Here is a 26,250-nt window from a genome sequence, read left to right as displayed (position 1 = left end):
CGAATAGTGGGATATAACGTCCCCACGGCTGAAAGTGCGAGTATGTTTGGTGTGATGGGGATTCGAACCTACGACCCTTACGTAATGATCTTATAACTTCTAAGTGTATTATGTATAACAATGACCGGATATCTTGTTTACACACCAGAAGACAAAGCTAGTATAGAAGTGTGGCTACTTAACTTTAGAGAGGAAGTTGAAATAAAAGATAACAAAAGGACGTACAGTTCCCACTGAAGAAGAAAATCCAACTTTATTTGTCATGAGATGGAATAAAAATATTAATATGAACTTTAATATCAAACATACAGGCATTCATTTTGAAAGCAAACTTTTAAGACAAGTTGAAGAGTAAAAACAGCCCTTAAAAGGCGAAAATTTTGCTTTAAAATCATTTCACGTCTATTTTGAAATTATCGATAAGAGATTGAAATCTATAATAAACCCACACATACATATACAGTGGTGAAAAGATACGTTTTGAACGAAGGATATCAGAAAACGCGGATGAACCGCAAGTACTGATGTATATTACAGAATTATGGGAAGGCAACAATTTTCAAAGCCGCACGTGGTAGTTGAATAATAATATATTTATCATATCTTTAAAGACAATAAATACGATGCACAACAATAGTTTAAAAACAGGTTAAAATAACGAATAATTACGTTCTCCATAATGGAATTTGTAATTAAAATGTGAAATATAGCATACTTGAAATACCCATTCGAAGGAATTAATAATAACTCTGACACTGATGAATTATATAATTACAATGCATTATTTTGAAATTATAATCACTAGTACTTTTTACTTTAGGCCACACTGCATTCAAGAATTAATTTCTAATATTTATAGATAATTTTAGAGAGGCACTGTAATATATGCAAAAAAAAACGTCGTAATTTAATAAAGATAGCACACCGAATTTCCCTTATCATCCATTTCACCTTCCTTCCCTACAAAAGGTAAGTGAAGCGGCCCAACAGTAAACAGGTTAGGGCCACAGAGGTTGAATCACAAACGAAAGCTATACCTAATAACAGAGAAATAAAACTTCCACGTTGATACTACGATACTAATATTACGTGTTGGTATCATAATTATCTCAGTAGTATTATCCCCTCATTTTCACAATAGATTTAATATCTTATCTTTAACTGGCTTCAACCAGAAATTCACAAAAACATTTTAAGTGATTATTACCAGGTCTACCGGTTTCGTTGCTTCACCAGCTTTCGTCGTTTAAAACAGTAACAATAAATAACAACGTAAACATTAAGTTCCACATAATTCACTCCTGTTTATCAGGATACTTGTGTCCTGATGTGCGAAACGCACGTATAACTGATTAAGAAGTTACTAAGAAAATAACATTTCACTCTCACAGTAAACTAAATAAAAATATCTTAGAGATATACGATTGTTTGTTTGTTTGTTTTGAATTTTCGCACAAAGCTACTCGAGGGCTATCTGTGCTAGCCGTCCCTAATTTTTTAGTGTAAGACTAGAGGGAAGGCAGCTAGTCATCACCACCCACCGCCAACTCTTGGGCTACTATTTTACCAACGAAAAGTGGGATTGACCGCACATTATAGCGCCCCCACGGCTGGGAGGGCGGGCATGTTTAGCGCGACTCGGATGCGAACCCGCGACCCTCAGATTACGAGCCTTAGAGATATACAAGTTACGAGTCGTATTTGAAAGTTTTCCAAAGTTTGACTACCTTTATGAGTCTTAATGTAGTGCAATTTTATCGCCACCGGTTTAATTTAAAATAAAACAAAAATATACGTTTATTTTGGATTTTCAGTAAAACAGAAACAACAACAAAAGAGGCTATATTCGAGCTGAAACAATTTTGAAAGTCTAACACAATCATTACGTCATCTTACCGGTGGGCTACATTTGAAACACCACGTTAAGAAAACACATAGGTTCTAAAAATGTAAACGTAACGCAAAAATACGAAACCATATAAATCGATTGTGTTTTTTTCCAGTTTGTTACTGACGGAAAGGCCTACCGCTAAAAAGCACTGTGGTTAGAGAGTTTATTTTTGACACATCGCTATTCGCGGACGTAATTTAAATAACTGTCTCAAAAGAAGGCTTTAGTTATTATTTTTTGTAGTTAAGCAAACTTTTTTTTTTTAGTTTTATTAGTACACTCGTTAAAACTGTTAAACATTGCATGTTTATAAATGAATATTATCATTATGATTACATTTCAGGTTAGTTTGACATAAAAATGGAAGCGTTCTTTTCTTACTGGAAAATTCTACACTTTCTCACATTACCTTGAGGCGTTTGACATTAATATTTCTCCTCCAAAGTAAACTGATCATAACAAGAAATATTCTAAAATAAAATATTAGGCTTACGCTAATTTTGAACCTATTAACATTTGGACGATTATAGGGTGTTATATTAAGATACGGTTCTGCTAACCGGGTAAAGATGAAGAAAAAAAAATGAAGTCGATTATACAGGATGTAACTGAATAGTCTGCCAGTTTGTGAGGTTAAAGGTCAATATTACATTAATTTCGCATAGTACTGAAGTATGCTATTAATATAACGGTTCAGTTGTGAGGACAAAGGTCAACAATTTTCGCATAAAGTAATACTGATGTATGCTACTAATTCGACAGTTCTGGATCAGTTGTGAGGTCAAAGGTCAACATTACATAATTTTCGCATAAAGTTGATACTGATGTTTTAGAGCAAAGCCATACTGGTCTATCTGCTGTGTCTCACCACGGGGAATCGAACCGTAGATTTTTGGTGTTATTACTAAATGCTGCGTTTTTCTTATAGCAAAGCCACATCGGGCTATCTGCTGAGCCCACCGAGGGGAATCGAACCCCTGATTTTAGCGTTGTAAATCCGTAGACTTACTGCTGTACTAACGGGGGGCTACTAAATGCTATAATTCCGGATGATGACATTAATAACCACCACCAGTTTTATACTTCTCAGATTCCTTCTCTTTTCCAGCAGTTTTATCGTTCTAAGTAAGTAAATAACCAATTGCCTAGAAATTTTTATTTGGTAGAACACTAAATGAAATATAAACAGCAAATATTTTAAATGTCATATCAGTATAGTTCCTTCATATTCAGAGCTCCTGTACAACAGAAAGAAAAAAATTATAATAGACCGCCAGGGGATGATTTTATAAAATATTTGATAATATTGTCATTTTCTTTTATAAATGAAAAACAAATTTTTGATATCGATAACTGGTTAATACTTACCGAATAACATTAATTTGTTGATTTGTTTATAAGTACAGAGCTACAAAAATTAGCTATCTCAAGCCCCGGATTTTAGCCTTTGCCGTTAACCAACGATAAGGAATAATATAAAATATATTAATATAGAGCATTTTGTTAATCATTAAAATGAGAAATATTTATTTTAAAAAGTCTATGTGACCATTTAACTGAGGTCACAGATTTTTAGTCAATAAATATGAAAAAGTTCGAGTATTTTATGTGTCGGAACACAATCTATATATCAGCTTTAATACTTGGAAACAATAACAACAAACGTACGTGGAGAAAATGCTTAGCATTTAATAAAGTGCTTGACACAACTGTTTTTTATGAACATGCTTTTCACATAACCATCCTTCAATTAAACGCCACGAGATGGAGCTAGAGAGCAAACAGAAAAATTAATACATAATTTTTTTAACATAGCAACTATATGTCCTTAAAAAGTATCATAAACAATTTCTTTAGTAATTTTTAACGTTAGCTCTATAAACGTTAAAGCACATCCAACCATAGGCTTTAACATGTTAAAGAAGCAAGAATTCACATATTTCTCTCACAAAAACGTATTGGAAGTTTCACATTGAACGTCTAGGAGAAAACTGTTGATAAACCAAAATCGAAAACGAATTTTCCTCGTTTTCTATAATAAGATTTTACTCAAATATTTTTTATTTTAAAGGTGTTTATGACTAGTTTCTCGTTTGAAAATAATTACTATGTTTTAACGGCATCAAAGACAGGAAGTATGTTCTACAAAGAATGAAGAAAGTTAATCAGAAATAGATATAAAACATGTATATCACAGTACATAATGCTTCGTGTAAAAATAACGTCGTCAGGTGTAAATCGCTGATTTTTGGCCAATTAAGCTCTCTGTTTATATAATTTTGAATGCAGTATGCAACTCTCACACTTTTGCAATTTTAGGTTAAACAAACATATGTTTATATACATATATGTGTGTGTAATTGTGATATTGCTCTTTGATCAACTTTTTCTCGTAAACATAACACTCACTAGCAAGCTACTTCAAAAGGTTTACAGTTACACACATTTCATAATGTTTTTTTGTGTTTTTTTCTAAAGTTAACAGTTGATTCTTAAGCCTAACGAGACTTAATCACTGGATTACACTATGTAACAAAATATTTTACTTTTTCTTGTTCCTGGGCAGAAAGTGTTATTTCCCAATTGCTTATACCTAAAGTAAATGGAAAAGACCTATTTTTCTCTTCAAACTTTGCTTTTGTGACCTTGGTAATGAAATTTTCAAATTTACCCATTTTCCAAAATATTTCAGGTATATTAGGTGCTGAGTAGCTGATACAGAATTTTCAAGAACTTTCTAGAATGTTGTAGAACTTATAAGAATTTTCAAGAACCTTTTATAATTTTTTAGAACTTTCCATAGTAATATATATACAGGGGCTCACCGCTTACCACTTCAGTTTAGTTCTAGCTGCCTAAGTGAACACATAGACCAATCTGATTTTATCAAAGACAGCATCAAGAAGCTGCAAGCATTCTCCAGACGCATTCTGCTATGTATGTGGCCATTTTATCAAGACAAGAGCGAAAAAGTACTCTGTAACAGCATCTGCTAAAATATGTGAAGCCGACAAGGAAGCACTGGCCATAACGGACCGAGTTCTCTGTGGGGAGGCATAATGTCAAGTGTGAGCCACTAGTGGACTTCCAGAAGGTGTTGTTCCCACCATTGCACATAAAATTGGGTCTCATGAAACAGTTTGTCACAACTCTTGATAAGGAGTCTGCAGCCTTCAAGTACCTTCGAGACTTCTTCCCTAATCTGTCTGAGGCAAAGGTCAAAGCTGGTGTCTTTGTTGGACCACAAATAAAGAAGATCCTGGAGTACAAAGAATTCCCCAAGAAGCTCAGTAGGAAAGAAAAAAAATCTTGGGGCAGCTTTGTCGCAGTGGTTCGGGGCTTCTTGGGCAATCACAAGGCCGAAAATTATGTGGAACTGGTTGAGGCTCTGGTGAAAAACTACGGCAAAATGGGCTGCAGGATGTCCCTGAAAGTCCATATCCTTGACGCTCATCTTGATAAATTCAAGGAGAACATGGGAGCATACTCAGAGGAGCAAGGCGAGTGCTTCCACCAAGATATACTGGACTTTGAACGCCGCTGCAAGGAGCGTATAACGAAAACATGATGGGAGACTACATCTGGGGGCTGATACGTGAAAATGATTTACATTACAGTCGCAAATCTCGAAAAACCACTCACTTCTAAACATTTTTGTTCATTTTTGTACAAGTTTAGTACAAATACATGTAAATCTTGATTTATGTTGTTTTATTCAGACCTTATGTGAATGAAAATGTGCAAATTTGCCCGTTTTTTACATAGAAAATAGGTTAATTTCTAAATTTCATTATCCAGGTCACAAAAGCAAAGTTTGAAGGGAATAATGGCCATTTTCTGTACTTTTACAACATAAGCAATTAAGAAATAACACTTACTATCCAAGAACAAAATTTGTATTACATAGTGTTATCAGAGCATTCTGAAGTCAGTGTTTCTATAACACACAGCCACCCGACTACTCTGCCAACGTATAAAGTGAGTCTAAACAAATAAGAAACACTACATTCATTCTTGACATCCTCCGTGTCGTAAGAAGCAGTCTAGTTTGAACATAAAGAAACTACGTACGTTCATTCTATGTACGTTCAATATGTACTTATACCCGTTGGTTTAAATCTTAACAAGGCTTAACTTCCTATCAGGATCTTCGGTCAGAGATCAAAGGATCAGGAACGTGAATATTTCTGGACAATAATTTCAGTAAAATTTAATAAATAAAGAAAAAAACTCTAAATATAAAAGAAAGAGGCTTCCATTTGAACAAGTTAAGCTAAATTTTATACATAACAGTTTCAGTTGAAAAACATTATTTTCAATAATTTTGAAACAGAATACTTTATATTACTGTGTTTTTTTTCATTAAATCAGACTTCATGACAGAATTTGCAGGTGGGGGTAAAGTTTAATGAAATAAGCCAGTGCCTACGTTTGCTTAGGTATTTTTAAACTCCGTTAAAGATTTATACGAAAAAATGTGTGTGTGTATAGCAAACTATGTTCGTTTATTTATGACAATAAAGTTTAAATACGGTAAGAATATGAAGGCGTTTGTACAGATCTAAATAACATCATAATGTGAAGGCAAACGTGCCGAGAGCATTTTGGGGTTGGATGGGGGGCAAATATATATAGAAAGAATTTGCACTTACGTCGTGAGGTCCAGGGAGCGAAGTTCCCGAAAACTCTAGCGTTTTTTAATCACTTTCTTAATACAAAGCGCCCCTAAAAATTGTAAGGTCTAGCTGAGATAAGTGTCAAAAATGTTCTCTTGGGGAAAAACAAAATCCTACAAATGTTGAAACTGCTGGGTACAGAAGTCCAGGACAAGTAAGGGGAATATTTTTTTATCTCAGGGTAAGTCAACGAGAGTTAGTGTTTCAAGCCTTCTCCCCCCCCCTTCTGTCAGTTACATACATAGGTATACTAGAAAGTGTACTCATGTCTTTTGTTTTTACTATATCTATCCCCAAGAAGCTATATCCATATACTTATCTCGGTTAATATGCTAGGAGTGGTGGTATAACACTGTCTGTGTTGTTTGTTGTTTCTTTCCAACTACTTTGCTTCTCTGTTTTTCGTTTCCTCACTTCCTATTTTCTCTTTCCCAGTTCTTCCTTTTTTTTTTATAGGGATGTTTAGAGGGAGGGATTTGCCTCCTGAGATATTAGAGGGCAACAGCTCTCACTTCCGACGTTTTTGTAATGAAAGTGTTTTGTTTAGACCTAAGTAAAGCTGACAACACCAGTCGCTAATCGATACAAGCCACGTCCCAGAATGCCTACGAAAACAAAAACAAAACATTTGTTTTGAGACACGCATTAATGCCTGATATCTGTTCCACAGATTAGCAGATACGTCCAGAAATAGTGCGAGCGAATTCGTTAAATCTGCAAACAGCATGCTTCTGAATATTAAAAAACGAAACTCCGTATAATAGTATATATAGAGAGACTACAGACGTATATAACACTTTGAATAACAATATACAGGTTTCGAAAGCACGAAGATGAAAGAACATTTCGGTAAGGCCTAATAGATAAACTCAGATAGCTCGAATAATGAAATATTACCTTTTAAAACACTAAAATGACCATTCCTTCAATGAAGTGAAGGTCAGCAACGAGAACAAACTGGACACGGGCTTGCGCTAGCCTTGTTTAGATCACAATATTAGGTTATTTACATATGGTTGTAACGTAACGTTTGGAAATAATGATCGGATAGTGTGTTACGTTACCATAATTTCTTGACAAACAGCAACCAATACTGTTCACAGTTGTGTTTTCACTTAGTAGATGTCTTTGTTTTTAATCTCTAGAGAAAGCACAACTTTTGTAAATCCTTCTTTTTCATTTTGCTCATATAGTCAGATGTCTGGTTAAATATTATAAGAAAGACAAAAAACAGGCGTCTAGCTAAATATTGTAGGTGATAGAATCACGTGTAATTATTGTGATCACCCTGATGGTTGAACTTTCAGTTGCTCGCTTTCCCTCTATTATTTCAATGCCAAAAAATTTTCGGCAATTTCATAATTAAAATCGAACGCGCACTAAAACATAGACATTCAGACTTGTGTTTGACACTCTTTAGTGCTCTGCTAAAGAAAAAAACAATAACACGAATACCTATTTTTCTAGGGCGGTGGAGAGGAAATCGATTGATAAATCTGGATTCTAATTAAAAATTACACTTAGAGCAATTTTTTTAAATCGTACGTTCAACTGGCATCAGTTCAATATCTTATTTATACACCATAATATCTATCTATTCTCTTTCTCCACGTGAGTCAACCATTTTGAAACTGTTTATACTTTGTTGGCTATCACAGTTGGTTTCTTGGTTAGTAATATCGTTTACTTTTTGGTCTTTATTTGGAAAGCATCTTTCCTCTTTTCCTTTCCAGAAATTTCTTTCTGGGATAGTTTCTTCGTCGATCCGAGATACGTCATTGACGTCTCTTTCTGATTTTGACGAGTGAAGGTTAATGTCTGGTGCTTGCCGAACACACACACCATTGATGACTTCCCCGTTGTCGTCTTCGTCCTCGTCACTTTTTATGTCACTATCGGCAGAATATTCTAGTTCTGGATTCACCCACTGGGGCATAGCAGGCTTCCTTCTCTTGCTGCTGTTACTGGTATATTGCGTCTCTTTTATTCCATCCTGTTGACCACAAGGAGATGGTGATCGTTGTTCGTACATTGACTCTTGGTCACTGTTTTCAGAAACTACGCGATCGTGAGAGAAGTTCGAGTCTTCGTTCATACCATCGGTTAAGTTACCATAGGGGCTTCTACAAGTTGCTTCAAAAGGACCAGACTGAAAACTGCTACAGCTACTGCTGCCGCCTGGCGGAAAGTGCTGACTAGACATGCTCAGGTCCAAAGTTCCATCGCTTTCGTTGTGTATGTACATACTATACGGCCTTGAAACGGCGTGTTTTTCCTTATCGATATCGGCAATTCGGCCATTTAGTAAAAACCGAAACTGGAGTGGATCGAAGCCAGTGTTAGTTTCCCTCAATGCAGGCATGTCACTTGGTTTATTTTCATTGTGATGACCAGGAGGTGCTGTCTGATGTTTTAGACGCATGCGGTAGTTGTGAAACCAGTTTGTAACTGTACGAACAGAGAGGTTGAGTTCGCTTGCTAGGAACTCTATAGTAGCAGTACTAGGGTATGGGTCCATTGTAAAGGCCAAGCGTAGAGCCTCCTTCTGTCTATTAGAAAAAAGAATTCGTGGCTTCTTGGTTGATGAATGTGGCGATGGTGATGGTAGTTCATAGCTGAAGATGGCGTTTTCTTTACAGGAGTTACTACCTTCAAGGGCATCGCCACCGTTTCGTTTACGTTTATTGGCTACAACAACAACAAAAACGATTCAACGTAAGATGAACGTAAAACCACTAAATGTTCTGTTATTTTTTTCTTACTGGACAATGTTTATTAGGACTATTATTACTCCCTTACTATCTGGTGGTTTAGTTAATACAAGTAAATCAAGTCATGAAATATGATTAAATAAATCTAACGCTCCCTGCTATATCACAGCGTTAAAATAAGCATACAACAAAAATATTTACAGAGTTAATAATACATACTTAGTTAAAATGTTGAAACTAAATAAATCTTAATATTACTGATTAGTTGCAACAATATACTAATTCAAAACAATATATATTATAGACGCTTAATTAACCAGTTTAATGTTTTGTTATTTTACTTTTGCAATATAGTGTTAAGTGACAACACATGGAAAATCATCCGGGAATTTTAAGGTAAAACACAGTCATTAGTGTCTTTCTTTAAAATGTTAAAGAAGCTTTAATGATACTTTTAAAGCATCGTCTTTTCAAGAGCAGTACCGTGTCTACTGGCCATCAGTCAGTGCACTTTCGAAATTAATAACGGTCACCTTACCTTCCCTTCTATCGTTTTTAATAGCCTTAAGTTTCTCAACGCTGTGGAGGTCTGCCAACCACAGCTGCATACGGACAAAAGGTTCACGACCTTTGACGCTGAGCATGTGCCAAGGTTTAGGCTTGGACAAGAGTTCACTGACAGAGCCTTGAGACAGTCCTAGCACAAGCTCCCCGAAAATCTGAAACAAACGGTAGAGGTTCAACGATTTTCAACCAATAAGTGACGTTTTCTATATGGTAACAGTTAAAAACTGAGATCGACTAATTACAAAGAGATTTCGGTGTTATAATGATTTTAAAAATAAATTTAGAAATAAGGTTACTTCAAGGGAGATATTAATTAATTAATAAATGTCGACATTAATTGTGAAACCAATAACTTCTTAATCAAAATAATAACTCATCTGATGAAGAGGTGTAACCAAAAAAATTGCTTTAGTTAAACGTTAAAGTAGTTAAACCAACCATGACAACATAAATGACCCATTACTTAATTTCTGTAATAAATTCTGATGTATAAAAGGCATTTTCATGCCAGAAACAAACGATACCTTAAAGCATCATGTTTGTTATTTTTCTCTAATCAGACATTCGACGTTTCGTTTTAGAACTTTCTCAGAAGCGTTCCAAGGTTTGTTTTAGTAGAAGAAGCTGTGAAGCGAAACGTTAAGTATACAATTAAAGAAAAATAATACATAATTCAAAGGCCGTTTATTTATAGCATTACAAATAACACGCTGTTTTAACGTGACAATACTAAACTATAGATTTAGACCAGTACCAGATACGTTATATAAATTTTTGCCAGTAATAACGATTAGCTACAACCACAGCTTGTGTTGTCACAAACCTTCTGTCCAATATTGTTGGTCAAGAGGGTCTCCTTGACTTTGGACGTAACGGACTGGGTGTCAAGATCCGTTGTCCGTGCAGCCATCTCATACACGGAGGGGTTTATATGAGACGAATGACGGGAATTGTGAGGTAGCTTTCTGGGGCTAACGCTATGGGTTATGGTACTACAATGTGTTACGCCGGTGCTAACCGTAACTGGAGAATTTCTTGAAAGCTTTGGAGAAGTTCCAGATGACTCCATGGACATGGAAGAGGTGTGGTTTGCATGGAAATAAAGGTGGTTTTGTTGCTGTGATAAGTGTTGAGAAATACTTAGACCTGACGGTTGAGATGTAACTTTATCAGGTCCTATATGGAATATCATGAGTATTAGAGAGAAACTAAAAAAAATCCACAAAAATTACGAGAATCTCACATTTTACATATGCAGTTAAAACCTATGCTTGAAAAACAAAACTGAAACCAACTCCAACAATTTGTGAGTAAGGCCTTGGATTTCGCAAGTAAATAGAAAGCGCGAGAAGTTTTTCCTGTTATTATTTTTTATATAACTTCTACACAGTAAGTTCATCTTCCAGTAGGTCTTGTACAATACATTATAACAACTTCACTATACCTACCTCCTCAATACAGCATCTAATTACAACGTAAACGTTTATAAAGAGAAGATGTAATCTATATAATCTTAATACCACATTGGGCAGAAAGAAAGCAAAGTTTATGACGTGGAGAACGTTCAAAACAATTCATACCTGAAGTAGTTCCACCAGTTCCGAGGTGATATCTTGTACGGATCAGTTTCTCTGGTGAAATCTTATACTGGGAGGCAACGAGTTTATGACAAGCATTTTCATCATCTAAAAACATCTTCATGCGGACGAAAGGCTCTCTACCCTTCTGGGTTAGCATGTGCCATGGTTTGGGTCTAGCCAGTAAGTCAGAGACGGATCCCTGGGACAGTCCCAGCACGCTCTCTCCAAACAACCGCTGGCTGATGGAAAACTGGCTCAGTTGATCTTTCACCTGGAAACACAGGTCTTTTTAGTACAGACTAACGAAATTTTTGGTGCAAAATTTCTGGAAAACTTGCTGATAGTATAAAGATTTTTTGTGTCGAAGTGTAAGCGTACTTATAGATAGATATATAAAACAAAGACGAATGAAAAATTTTTATCTGCTATATCACACGCTGATTCACCTTTAATAAAACAGATGATATATAATTAAGATTAATGTTGTTAACAAAGTAAAGGGTGATGGGCTACTGAACAGTGTTACAAACACACTCAGACCCGATGCACGTTTTACTTCTGCCATTTTCATGCTTCTCAGAATAGTTCAGAAGGATTTGTACAGAGCTCATTAATACGTAAATAAGAAATAAAAATATAACCAAAAACTACAAATTAGAATGTATCTGAAAAACCATGCCAGAAGATAGGTCCTGAAGAGTTACTCCACCTATAATATATTGTGATATTAAAAAGAACAACTTAAAAAAACAAAGAAGATTTATAGGCGAAATCTCTCCAACCCATAGAAATATTAGATTCTTACATGTTTAACAATTTCTTCTGTGTTGAGGTTATTGTACTGGTCAAACTGCTGTTGAGTAATGGGTGGTATCACAGATTTGGTTGGACGTTGTGAATGACACGAATTTTTAACAGTTGACTGAGTTAGAAGTGAATTGGTGATTGACTGTATTCTCTGGAGAGGTGAAACGGAAGAGCTGAGATCCTCTACAGAACCTGAAGGTTCTACCATGGTGCCACAAGGAGAGGATGAAGAGTTTGTTCCAGGAGGATAAGACACTGGCGTGTTGGATGTACTACTAGGTTCAGGTTTCGGCCTCACAAGAGAAAAAGCACTTCCATGATGGTGGAGTTCTTCATATTCTGTGGAAGAATCAACGTTTACTTTGGTTCTCCACACAATGGGTTGAGTCGCTCCATCAAGGGCTGCACTGTAACGAGAATGAGAGTTGGTGGAGTTCAGAAAAGTGGGTAATGTTGGGCAGTGGTCTGCTGCTTGACCTGAATGTGCAAATTCTGCAATGGAGTGAGGGATCAGTTGGGAGAGATGGGCTATCTCTTGATAGTAGATTGTTAGAGCTTGACGGATCTCTTCTTGTGAAGATTCAAAGTGATCCTTTGGAAAACAGAAACCCTTTTCCATTCTCTGACCCATCAACTTAGTCAACTCTTCCTGGTAGATTCGTTTAATGACCTCGTGAGAAATATTATCATTCGCTTGTCTAGCAATGTGAATGTATGGGTGATTTTTATACAAAATGTTATTCTGATAAGGCCAATGGTTGCCTCCCTCTCTGTCAGGGTTTTCACTTTTCTCCTCTTGTTTTTCCAAAGCTCCATTCGCAGCCTCACACTCTGAAGATTGTCTCAAATTTCCATTGTAAGTAGTCAAATCTTTATTCTCTTTGGTGGGAGCTAACATGGTTTGTTTAGCTTCGTTTAAAATTTGGTTGATGCGCCCCTTGGTAACAGCATCATCCTGTCTGCAGTTTGGAAGTTCAAAATCTTTTCCTGATGCAAACAAGAAAGTTCCAATCATTTTTTTTAAATTACGCAAATAGAACTCGTAGCATTTGTTTAAATGTTGATAAAAATTACAAGACAAGAAAGTTTGACGAAATATATCGTGATACTATTTTTACCCCAGAAAGTTTATAAAAATCGTAAATTAGCTGCTACATGAAGTGTTGTCTAATAAATATTTATAAAACTAAAATTATTTATTTCAGGAATAGAATTGTATGATTAAAATTCATTTAATCTGTAAAGTCGAAAAACGATTCCATAGAAGACTTTTAACTTTTCACTGTGAAAAAAAAATCATCTTATACAATGTTATTTATTCATTTCACTGATCAATATTTAGATTAAAAATGAGATTCACACAAAAAGGTTTTAAGATTTTAACATTAAAAACCATTTTATCGAAAACTGAAGTAAAATAAGATCGATTTCTAAAGTTCCCAACCCACATTTAATTGTACTTGTTTAAAAGGAACAATCTTGTTAAAGTTCCCAACCCACATTTAATTGTACTTGTTTAAAAGGGGCAACCTTGTTAAAGTTCCCAACCCGCATTTAATTGTACTTGTTTAAAAAGGACAACCTTGTTAAAGTTCCCAACCCGCATTTAATTATACTTGTTTAAAAGGGACAACCTTGTTAAAGTTCCCAACCCGCATTTAATTATACTTGTGTAAAAAGGACAACCTTGTTAAAAGTTCCCAATCCGCAATTGTACTTGTCCCTTTTAAACAAGTACAGGCGTCCAAATTCATCAATAAATACAACTATTTTTGTACTGAAATATATGTGTATTTTTTCTGCGAAAAACTTTGAAACACTTCGAGAAAATGATATTTTTATTAAAACATTCAAGGAATGGTGATACAGAAATGGTGTTTGAATTTCACGCAAAAGCTACACGAGGGCTATCTGCGCTAGTCATCTCTAATTTAACAGTGATACACTACAGGGAAGGCAACTAGTCATCATCACCTATCGCCAACTCTTGGGCTACTCTTTTAACTAACGAATAATGGGACTGATCATTAGTGTATAACGCTCTCACGGCTGAAAGGGCGAGCATGTTTGGTGTGACTGGGATTCGAATCCACGACCCTCGGGTTACGAGTCGAGTGCCCCCTAACCACCTGTATTTGGTTTAGACTAATTATTGTCTCCCTAGGCCTAATTTTGTCTACGCCAGCAGGTGTCATCTCTGGACTTAGTTCACTGGGTCTAGTTTTGTCTACGCTAGTCGGTCTCTCTGTATAAATATGCTATAAAATATTTGGTGAAATTATCTTAAGTTTGATTAAGTTAAAGTATTAATTAGGTTTTTTAAATCAACAACAAATAGCATTACAATCATTTTAGTTTTCTTGTATATGGTATACATTTTACTTTGAAAATGTTCATTGTAAAAATAATGTGTATTTTTATAGTTTCGAAAATTAACAATAATACATTAAACAATGTGGAAATTAATCCGCTGAGTAGGTTTGTTTAGGATGAATAGACACAAAGAGGTTTAAGAACTTTAATGGTTCGTTTGTTTACATAGTTAAGCACGTAACTGCACAGTGAACAATCTGCTCACCAATGATACCAAAACTCATTTTCTAACTCAATAAGTTCGCAAGCTTACCGCTGTATAACAGGAAGTAATAATTTGAATAGTTTGTTTGTTTGTTTTGGAATTTCGCACAAAGCTACTCGAGGGCTATCTGTGCTAGCCGTCCCTAATTTAGCAGTGTAAGACTAGAGGGAAGGCAGCTAGTCATCACCACCCACCGCCAACTCTTGGGCTACTCTTTTACCAACGAAAAGTGGGATTGACCGTCACATTATAACGCCCCCACGGCTGGGAGGGGGAGCATGTTTAGCGCGACGCGGGCGCGAACCCGCGACCCTCAGATTACGAGTCGCGCGCCTTACGCGCTTGGCCATGCCGGGCCAATTTGAATAGACTGGAACTGCTTATTAAAAGAACAGGAGACGAGTTTCGGCTTCTATACTGAAATATTCTTGAGTGAGGAAAAATTCAGTATAGAAGCCGAAACGTCCACCATTTCTCAGTTTCTTTTGACAGACAGTTGCAGCCCATTAAAGTTCTCAAATTATATGCTGTTTTGAAGGAATTAGGTCAAAAGAGTTTCATCGCGAAAACAAAGTTTCGCGTTATTTCGTAAAACTACAACGTCACTTTCCAAAAGTTTTTAACGCCAAAGAACAAAACAAAATCCCAACTGTGTAAACATCATTTTGTTAAAAAAAAAGTCCTCCCCAGTAACACAGTGGCATGTCTGCGGACTCACGCTGCTAGAAACCAGGTTTCGACACCCGTGATGGGCAGATTACAGATAGTCCATTGTGTAGTTTTCGTGATTAATTCCAAATCAACCAGTTAAACAATAGCAAACAAAAAACAACATAAAAATAAACGTTAAATAATATGAAACCCTATAAAAGTGAATGTTTGTTACTCCTGTAGAACAAACAGTTCTGCAGTGAAGATCATTCTACAAGTGCTGATATCTAAACGTATCTATCGAACAACAAAAATGTTCGTAATTTCCATATTTAACGAACATCTCACCTTTTCTAGGCACCAGAGTTTTTAGCATATAAACACAACTGTCATCCGAGGCCCACGCGTGCATTTTACGGTAAGAGTCTTTTCCCTTTTCCGTCAGTTTGTCCCACGGTTTCGGTTTCGAAAGAAGCTCACTGACTGTACCTTGGGATAAGCCAAGGACGTACTTGGCAAACTGACGTTGTCCAATATTATGGACACTCAGAAGTTCTCGAATAGCGCGAGAAATATTCAGCGTATTCAGAGTTTCGTTTGCGTATTTGTCCACACAAATACGGAGGCACTCTTGGAGGTTTTGAACAGTGGTGATATCACAGTGGGACACCTTGTCCCTTGACGAATCTTGGTGGTGATTAGGTTTAGAACAGTTAAGAGGCTGGGGACAGGCGGTAAATGTTGGGGAAATAGAAGTTTTGGAAGGATTTGATATGTAGCATTCTCTTTTCTTCAATAGTTTGGAATAGGACGACACGATCTCTTCTCCAAGTAGCGACGTAAACATTTCAACATTTTGTAGTCTTGGAGGAAACAAGATTTCTGTCTGAAGTTGGAAGTTATCTACAGAAAATCAGGAGTCAGTATCACTTCATGAGTCAGTATCATTTCACGAGTAAGTATTACGTCACCAGTTAGTATCATTTCACGAGTAAGTATCACGTCACCAGTCAGTATCATTTCACGAGTCAGTATCACTTCATGAAATTCACTTAAATCTATAGAACATTCTGTACCATAAGACATTCCTGGATCAAAGAACATCTACTGGGAGATCCAAAACGAAAACTGTAATGGTTAGTTTTATAAAAAATTGCATTTTGTTATTGTTTATTTGGTTTAATTTAATCATTAGACTTCCTGGAGTAAGATTTATATTAAAATAAACTTATTTAGACGTTGTTTTCGATTTAAATATGACTAAATTAGAAACCTATATATATTAAAAACACTTCACGGTTTAAGGTTTACATTTTTATGACCCATTTAAAGAATCAACTTAAAAGATGTACGATTTTTATAGCCTTCTTTCAAGTCTAGTAGGTTGTAAAGAATTATACTGTAAGCACGTGTTTTATTCTGAGTGTTGGAAAATAAATTATTCAGACAAAAACACGATGATAAAAGTGTCAAGTTTAACAGCTTGTAAATTAATACACCTATCATCGTGGGGAAACATTTTTAATTTATAGCAATTTAATTATATAAATGACGTATATATATGTTATATATTATTAGAACAACAGTGTACACGAACCGTTACGCTGGCTAAACGAATCAGCATGTGTTGTTTTGCACGCGGATTCCGAATTATTGTTTTCCCCTGTCAGTAACAGATCTCGTGGTTCACCTGCCTTGTTGTCTTCCTTTCCACTATTGTTGTTTTCTGGACTATGGTGATTGGATAGTTCGCTCATCTTTAACATACTGTTGTAAAAACGTTTACAATTCTTAAATTATAATCTGTTTAACAAAAGCAGAACGATGTTTATACGTGAGTGGTTAACTGTTAAAACACTTACTGACGAGGTAAGTTTTGTACTCATTGTTTGGATTGTAATTTCACAACTTTCAATCTCAAAATTCACAAGAGTAAAATATTAAAAACATAAAACTTCTTTAATGAACAGTCAGAAAAGTCTATAATTCTATATATATAAAGTAGAGTTGTCTGTCTGTCTGGTTTCAAAAGTTGTTACGAAATAATCTGGCACAGGAATTTAGAAAAATAAACAAAACCTTAAAGAGTTTAAACGTATAAATAACAGGACGAACGATTTGGGTTTGGCAGACAATATAATTAAAGTGTCTGAATGAGTCGATCTTGAAAGAAAACCGACGTTTAATGGCACGGTTATCTTCACGTGAGACAAACAGTTCGTGTGGTGTGGCTCGACTGAGGAGAAGGGCGGCCCACGCCCACACTTATAGCATTATTATTATTTTAAAGTCAAATACTGCCAGGTACGTTTGTTAGTAAGTAAAGCTACAAGTATAATGAGAGATAAGTTAACTTGTTGATAGAAATCAATTAAATAACAAGAATATTGTTGAAACTTTAGTTGTTTTGTAGAACATTCGCCCAAGGTTTACTTTATTAGATTCTGAATACTTTGGAATAACGTAAGAAGTCTTAAGTCTCATCTCAAACTATAAGCAGTGTCGGAATATATTAAGTAAGCAACAACGACATATTAGTAGAAAAGACTAGGTTTCTTTGTTTTCACATATACTTATCATAATACGTACAGGATTTGTATACAGAAAAAACAACACCTAACACAGTAAGTGACTCCAGTGAGGTTAAAACACCTAACACAGTGACTCCAGTGAGGTTACAACACCTAACACAATAAGATTTACATATAAACAACTTAAGAGTTCATACTTTAGTTGTTTCTTCATCACATCGTAATCTTTCTGTCTAGTAAGCTTGTTTTCCAACAGATGGATAGTTTCATTTTTGTCCGCTACCATTTCTTCCAGTTGAGCAATCTGGCACATAAAATCATCATATCAATCGACAAAAACATTAACAATGTTTCGAAAACATAACTTAATATGATACGAAGTTTAGATTAAAGAACAGGAAGAAAGACACTAACAATAAAAAGAATCCCACAACTCTACACTTCCTAACTAAATATATCTACACTGAAAAACGTCGTCCTTAGTGAAAAATACTTTACAGTAACTTTAATATTGGTGATAATGTACGAGAGATCTCTATCGTGTTTGTTTGTTTCAGGGCATTTGTGGAAAGCTAATCAAGAGGTATTTTCCACAGCCGTACTTATTTTAGCGCTTAGAGACAAGCTATCCAACTACACCCTACCACCATTCTTTGTCTGATCGAATAGTGGGTTTTGACCGTCACTCTTATAACGCATCCAATGTCCCTAAGTGCGGAGAGAAGATTTTTTTTTTCTTTGTGGCAACGGGACGCAAATAATAAACCCTCTGATTAATGGTCTTTGCACGCTAACAAGCTGGCCAAACGAAAAAGCTTTGGCAAGATGACGTCATATCCCAAATCGATATTAACCTGTGAATGGCGTTTGTTAACTGCACGACTATAACCGAGATTCACTGAAATTTGTGAAGAACAAACAGTTAATGTTAAACACTCTCCCGATTTCGAAACATTCCGGATATGAACATAAAAACGACGCAAACATTATTGAAGCCAAACAGCGAATGAACAGGACAGCGCGTGCAAAATGCGTCTTAACAATCGCGAATTCTGGTAACGAGGCATGCGAAACGTGCAAACATCCAGCAACAAGTCGGATACGGAATTTCTGTTATGTTTGATGTTGTAGAGCATATTAACTTTTGACCTCTTTTAAGTGTTTGTAACGTGAGTGGTATCGAGTAACGTAACACACCGAAAAAGAAAAAAAAAAACAGGATGTAACAACAAAACACTTCGGATCAACATCTGAAGTTTTAAACTGATCGGTTACATAAAGAAAACACGTGACAATTCCCATAAACAACTTACTTGACACAAACTTGTTTCCTTCAGGTTGTTAATGGTAGAGTGTAACTTTTGAACATCTCTTAGTAACTGCGAAATCTAGAGAAAAGGGTGGTTTAAATTAAATATAGAAGTCAAAGTACATTATAAAGTATGAAGAACTAATGTAGGAGTTGAAGTCAAAGTACATTATAATGTATGAAGAACTAATGTAGTAGAGGTTGAAGTCAAAGTACATTATAAAGTAGTAAGAACTAATGTAGGAGTTGAAGTCAAAGTACATTATAAAGTATGAAGAACTAATGTAGTAGAGGTTAGGTGTCAAAGTACATAATAAAGTAGTAAGAACTAATGTAGGAGTTGAAATCAAAGTACATTATAAAATATGAAGAACTAATGTAGAAGTTGAATTCAAAGTACATTATAAGGTATGAAGAACTAATGTAGAGGTTGAAGTCAAAGTACACTATAAAGTAGGAAGAACTAATGTAGAAGTTGAATTCAAAGTACATTATAAAGTATGAAGAACTAATGTTGAGGTTGAAGTCAAAGTACATTATTAAGTAGGAAGAACTAATGTAGAAGTTAAAGTCAAAGTACATTATAAAGTAGGAAGAACTAATGTAGAAGTTGAAATGAAAGTAGATTATAAGGTATGAAGAACTAATATAGAGGTTGAAGTCAAAGTACATTATAAAGTAGGAAGAACTAATGTAGAAGTTGAAGTCAAAGTACATTATAAAGTAGGAAGAACTAATGTAGAAGTTGAAATCAAAGTAGATTATAAATTATGAAGAACTAATATAGAGGTTGAGTCAAAGTACATTATAAAGTATGAAGAACTAATGTAGATGTTGAAGTCAAAGTAGATTGTAAAGTAGGTAGAACTAATGTAGAGGTTGAAGTCAAAGTAGATTATAAAGTATGAAGAACTAATGTAGAGGTTGAAGTCAAAGTACATTATAAAGTATGAAGAACTAATGAAGAAGTTGAAGTCAAAGTAGATTGTAAAGTAGGAAGAACTAATGTAGTAGAAGTTGAAGTCAAAGTATATTATAAAGTAGTAAGAACTAATGTAGGAGTTGAATTCAAAGTACATTATAAGGTATGAAGAACTAATGTAGAGGTTGAGGTCAATATACATTATAAAGTAGGAAGAACTAATGTAGGAGTTGAAGTCAAGGTACATTATAAAGTATGAAGAACTAATGTAGTAGAGGTTGAAGTCAAAGTACATTATAAAGTAGGAAGAACTAATGTAGAAGTTGAATTCAAAGTACATTATAAGGTATGAAGAACTAATGTAGAGGTTGAAGTCAAAGTACATTATAAAGTAGGAAGAACTAATGTAGTAGAGGTTGAAGTCAAAGTACATTATAAAGTATGAAGAACTAATGTAGAAGTTGAATTCAAAGTACATTATAAGGTATGAAGAACTAATGTAGAGGTTGAAGTCAAAGTACATTATAAAGTAGGAAGAACTAATGTAGTAGAAGTTGAAGTCAAAGTACATTATAAAGTATGAAGAACTAATGTAGAAGTTGAATTCAAAGTACATTATAAGGTATGAAGAACTAATGTAGAGGTTGAGGTCAAAGTACACTATAAAGTAGGAAGAACTAATGTAGAAGTTGAATTCAAAGTACATTATAAAGTATGAAGAACTAATGTTGAGGTTGAAGTCAAAGTACATTATTAAGTAGGAAGAACCAATGTAGAAGTTGAAGTCAAAGTACATTATAAAGTAGGAAGAACTAATGTAGAAGTTGAAGTCAAAGTACATTAAAAAGTAAGAAGAACTAATGTAGAAGTTGAAATGAAAGTAGATTATAAAGTATGAAGAACTATTATAGAGGTTGTGGTCAAAGTACATTATAAAGTAGGAAGAACTAATGTAGGAGTTGAAGTCAAAGTACATTATAAAGTATGAAGAACTAATGTAATAGAGGTTAAAGTCAAAGTACATTATAAAGTAGTAAGAACTAATGTAGGAGTTGAAGTCAAGGTACATTATAAAGTATGAAGAACTAATGTAATAGAGCTTAAAGTCAAAGTACATTATAAAGTAGGAAGAACTAATGTAGAAGTTGAATTCAAAGTACATTATAAGGTATGAAGAACTAATGTAGAGGTTAAGTCAAAGTACATTATAAAGTAGGAAGAACTAATGTAGTAGAGGTTGAAGTCAAAGTACATTATAAAGTAGGAAGAACTAATGTAGAGGTTAATTCAAAGTACATTATAAAGTAGGAAGAACTAATGTAGAAGTTGAATTCAAAGTACATTATAAAGTATGAAGAACTAATGTAGAGGTTGAAGTCAAAGTACATTATAAAGTAGTAAGAACTAATGTAGGAGTTAAGTCAAAGTACATTATAAAGTATGAAGAACTAATGTACAAGTTGAATTCAAAGTACATTATAAGGTATGAAGAACTAATGTAGAGGTTGAAGTCAAAGTACACTATAAAGTAGGAAGAACTAATGTAGAAGTTGAATTCAAAGTACGTTATAAAGTATGAAGAACTAATGTTGAGGTTGAAGTCAAAGTACATTATTAAGTAGGAAGAACTAATGTAGAAGTTGAAGTCAAAGTACCTTATAAAGTAGGAAGAACTAATGTAGAAGTTGGAGTCAAAGTACATTATAAAGTAAGAAGAACTAATGTAGAAGTTAAAATGAAAGTAGATTATAAAGTATGAAGAACTAATGTAGAGGTTGAAGTCAAAGTACATTATAAAGTAGTAAGAACTAATGTAGAAGTTGAAGTCAAAGTACATTATAAAGTAGGAAGAACTAATGTAGAAGTTGAAATCAAAGTAGATTATAAAGTATGAAGAACTAATATAGAGGTTGAAGTCAAAGTACATTATAAAGTATGAAGAACTAATGTAGTAGAGGTTGAAGTCAAAGTACATTATAAAGTATGAAGAACTAATGTTGAGGTTGAAGTCAAAGTACATTATTAAGTAGGAAAAACTAATGTAGAAGTTGAAGTCAAAGTACATTATAAAGTAGGAAGAACTAATGTAGAAGTTGAAGTCAAAGTACATTATAATGTAGGAAGAACTAATGTAGAAGTTGAAATGAAAGTAGATTATAAAGTATGAAGAACTAACATAGAGGTTGAAGTCAAAGTACATTATAAAGTATGAAGAACTAATGTAGTAGAGGTTGAAGTCAAAGTACATTATAAAGTAGGAAGAACTAATGTAGAAGTTGAAGTCAAAGTACATTATAAAGTAGGAAGAACTAATGTAGAAGTTGAATTCAAAGTACATTATAAGGTATGAAGAACTAATGTAGAGGTTGAAGTCAAAGTACATTATAAAGTAGGAAGAACTAATGTAGAAGTTGAATTCAAAGTACATTATAAGGTATGAAGAACTAATGTTGAGGTTGAAGTCAAAGTACATTATTAAGTAGGAAGAACCAATGTAGAAGTTGAAGTCAAAGTACATTATAAAGTAGTAAGAACTAATGTAGTAGAGGTTGAAGTCAAAGTACATTATAAAGTAGGAAGAACTAATGTAGTAGAGGTTGAAGTCAAAGTACATTATAAAGTAGGAAGAACTAATGTAGAGGTTAATTCAAAGTACATTATAAAGTAGGAAGAACTAATGTAGAAGTTGAAGTCAAAGTACACTATAAACTAGGAAGAACTAATGTAGGAGTTGAAGTCAAAGTACATTATAAAGTATGAAGAACTAATGTAGTAGAGGTTGAAGTAAAAGTACATTATAAAGTATGAAGAACTAATGTTGAGGTTGAAGTCAAAGTACATTATTAAGTAGGAAGAACTAATGTAGAAGTTAAAGTCAAAGTACATTATAAAGTAGGAAGAACTAATGTAGAAGTTGAAATGAAAGTAGATTATAAGGTATGAAGAACTAATATAGAGGTTGAAGTCAAAGTACATTATAAAGTAGGAAGAACTAATGTAGAAGTTGAAGTCAAAGTACATTATAAAGTAGGAAGAACTAATGTAGAAGTTGAAATCAAAGTAGATTATAAATTATGAAGAACTAATATAGAGGTTGAGTCAAAGTACATTATAAAGTATGAAGAACTAATATAGAGGTTGAAGTCAAAGTAGATTATAAAGTATGAAGAACTAATGTAGAGGTTGAAGTCAAAGTACATTATAAAGTATGAAGAACTAATGTAGAGGTTGAAGTCAAAGTACATTATAAAGTATGAAGAACTAATAAAGAAGTTGAAGTCAAAGTAGATTGTAAAGTAAGAAGAACTAATGTAGAGGTTAAAGTCAAATTACATTATAAAGTAGGAAGAACTACTGCAGAGGTTGAAGTCAAAGTACATTATAAAGTAGGAAGAACTAATGTAGAAGTTGAAATCAAAGTACATTATAAAGTATGAAGAACTAAATAGTAGAGGTTGAAGTCAAAGTACATTATAAAGTATGAAGAACTAATGTAGATGTTGAAGTCAAAGTAGATTATAAAGTATGAAGAACTAATGTAGAGGTTGAAGTCAAAGTACATTATAAAGTATGAAGAACTAATGAAGAAGTTGAAGTCAAAGTAGATTGTAAAGTAGGAAGAACTAATGTAGTAGAAGTTGAAGTCAAAGTATATTATAAAGTAGTAAGAACTAATGTAGGAGTTGAATTCAAAGTACATTATAAGGTATGAAGAACTAATGTAGAGGTTGAGGTCAATATACATTATAAAGTAGGAAGAACTAATGTAGGAGTTGAAGTCAAGGTACATTATAAAGTATGAAGAACTAATGTAGTAGAGGTTGAAGTCAAAGTACATTATAAAGTAGGAAGAACTAATGTAGAAGTTGAATTCAAAGTACATTATAAGGTATGAAGAACTAATGTAGAGGTTGAAGTCAAAGTACATTATAAAGTAGGAAGAACTAATGTAGTAGAGGTTGAAGTCAAAGTACATTATAAAGTATGAAGAACTAATGTAGAAGTTGAATTCAAAGTACATTATAAGGTATGAAGAACTAATGTAGAGGTTGAAGTCAAAGTACATTATAAAGTAGGAAGAACTAATGTAGTAGAAGTTGAAGTCAAAGTACATTATAAAGTATGAAGAACTAATGTAGAAGTTGAATTCAAAGTACATTATAAGGTATGAAGAACTAATGTAGAGGTTGAAGTCAAAGTACACTATAAAGTAGGAAGAACTAATGTAGAAGTTGAATTCAAAGTTCATTATAAAGTATGAAGAACTAATGTAGAAGTTGAAGTCAAAGTACATTATAAAGTAGGAAGAACTAATGTAGAAGTTGAAGTCAAAGTACATTAAAAAGTAAGAAGAACTAATGTAGAAGTTGAAATGAAAGTAGATTATAAAGTATGAAGAACTATTATAGAGGTTGAAGTCAAAGTACATTATAAAGTAGGAAGAACTAATGTAGGAGTTGAAGTCAAAGTACATTATAAAGTAGTAAGAACTAATGTAGGAGTTGAAGTCAAGGTACATTATAAAGTATGAAGAACTAATGTAACAGAGCTTAAAGTCAAAGTACATTTTAAAGTAGGAAGAACTAATGTAGAAGTTGAATTCAAAGTACATTATAAGGTATGAAGAACTAATGTAGAGGTTAAGTCAAAGTACATTATAAAGTAGGAAGAACTAATGTAGTAGAGGTTGAGTCAAAGTACATTATAATGTAGGAAGAACTAATGTAGAGGTTAATTCAAAGTACATTATAAAGTAGGAAGAACTAATGTAGAAGTTGAATTCAAAGTACATTATAAAGTATGAAGAACTAATGTAGAGGTTGAAGTCAAAGTACATTATAAAGTAGTAAGAACTAATGTAGGAGTTAAGTCAAAGTACATTATAAAGTATGAAGAACTAATGTACAAGTTGAATTCAAAGTACATTATAAGGTATGAAGAACTAATGTAGAGGTTGAAGTCAAAGTACACTATAAAGTAGGAAGAACTAATGAAGAAGTTGAATTCAAAGTACGTTATAAAGTATGAAGAACTAATGTTGAGGTTGAAGTCAAAGTACATTATTAAGTAGGAAGAACTAATGTAGAAGTTGAAGTCAAAGTACCTTATAAAGTAGGAAGAACTAATGTAGAAGTTGAAGTCAAAGTACATTATAAAGTAAGAAGAACTAATGTAGAAGTTAAAATGAAAGTAGATTATAAAGTATGAAGAACTAATATAGAGGTTAAGTCAAAGTACATTATAAAGTAGGAAGAACTAATGTAGAAGTTGAAGTCAAAGTACATTATAAAGTAGGAAGAACTAATGTAGAAGTTGAAATCAAAGTAGATTATAAAGTATGAAGAACTAATATAGAGGTTGAAGTCAAAGTACATTATAAAGTATGAAGAACTAATGTAGTAGAGGTTGAAGTCAAAGTACATTATAAAGTATGAAGAACTAATGTTGAGGTTGAAGTCAAAGTACATTATTAAGTAGGAAAAACTAATGTAGAAGTTGAAGTCAAAGTACATTATAAAGTAGGAAGAACTAATGTAGAAGTTGAAGTCAAAGTACATTATAATGTAGGAAGAACTAATGTAGAAGTTGAAATGAAAGTAGATTATAAAGTATGAAGAACTAACATAGAGGTTGAAGTCAAAGTACATTATAAAGTATGAAGAACTAATGTAGTAGAGGTTGAAGTCAAAGTACATTATTAAGTAGGAAAAACTAATGTAGAAGTTGAAGTCAAAGTACATTATAAAGTAGGAAGAACTAATGTAGAAGTTGAAGTCAAAGTACATTATAAATGTAGGAAGAACTAATGTAGAAGTTGAAATGAAAGTAGATTATAAAGTATGAAGAACTAACATAGAGGTTGAAGTCAAAGTACATTATAAAGTATGAAGAACTAATGTAGTAGAGGTTGAAGTCAAAGTACATTATTAAGTAGGAAGAACTAATGTAGAAGTTGAAGTCAAAGTACATTATGAAGTAGGAAGAACTAATGTAGAAGTTGAATTCAAAGTACATTATAAGGTATGA

General features: G+C 33.8%; 1 protein-coding gene across 5 annotated transcripts in view; it reads right to left on the bottom strand.

Annotated features, from left to right (window-relative positions):
• Positions 1–227: 227 nt before the first annotated feature.
• LOC143244214 (homeobox protein cut-like) overlaps positions 228–26,250 on the bottom strand; it is a 316,853-nt gene continuing 290,830 nt past the window's right edge. For all 5 annotated transcript variants that reach the window (XM_076488461.1, XM_076488464.1, XM_076488465.1 and 2 more), the window contains 9 exons: positions 19,306–19,380; positions 18,190–18,296; positions 17,059–17,228; positions 15,810–16,364; positions 12,231–13,219; positions 11,426–11,696; positions 10,669–11,021; positions 9,817–9,997; positions 228–9,255 (listed from right to left, as the gene is read on the bottom strand). In XM_076488461.1, the coding sequence (XP_076344576.1) occupies positions 8,162–9,255; positions 9,817–9,997; positions 10,669–11,021; positions 11,426–11,696; positions 12,231–13,219; positions 15,810–16,364; positions 17,059–17,228; positions 18,190–18,296; positions 19,306–19,380 (3,795 nt within the window). In that variant the 3' untranslated portion in view covers positions 228–8,161. The remainder of the gene's footprint in view (positions 9,256–9,816; positions 9,998–10,668; positions 11,022–11,425; positions 11,697–12,230; positions 13,220–15,809; positions 16,365–17,058; positions 17,229–18,189; positions 18,297–19,305; positions 19,381–26,250) is intronic.

The sequence above is a fragment of the Tachypleus tridentatus genome, chromosome 2, assembly GCF_004210375.1.
Source record: "Tachypleus tridentatus isolate NWPU-2018 chromosome 2, ASM421037v1, whole genome shotgun sequence".
NCBI classification, from domain to species: domain Eukaryota; kingdom Metazoa; phylum Arthropoda; class Merostomata; order Xiphosura; family Limulidae; genus Tachypleus; species Tachypleus tridentatus.
The sequence above is the reverse complement of the archived record's forward strand: the minus strand, read 5'-3'. Positions and strand labels throughout refer to the sequence as shown.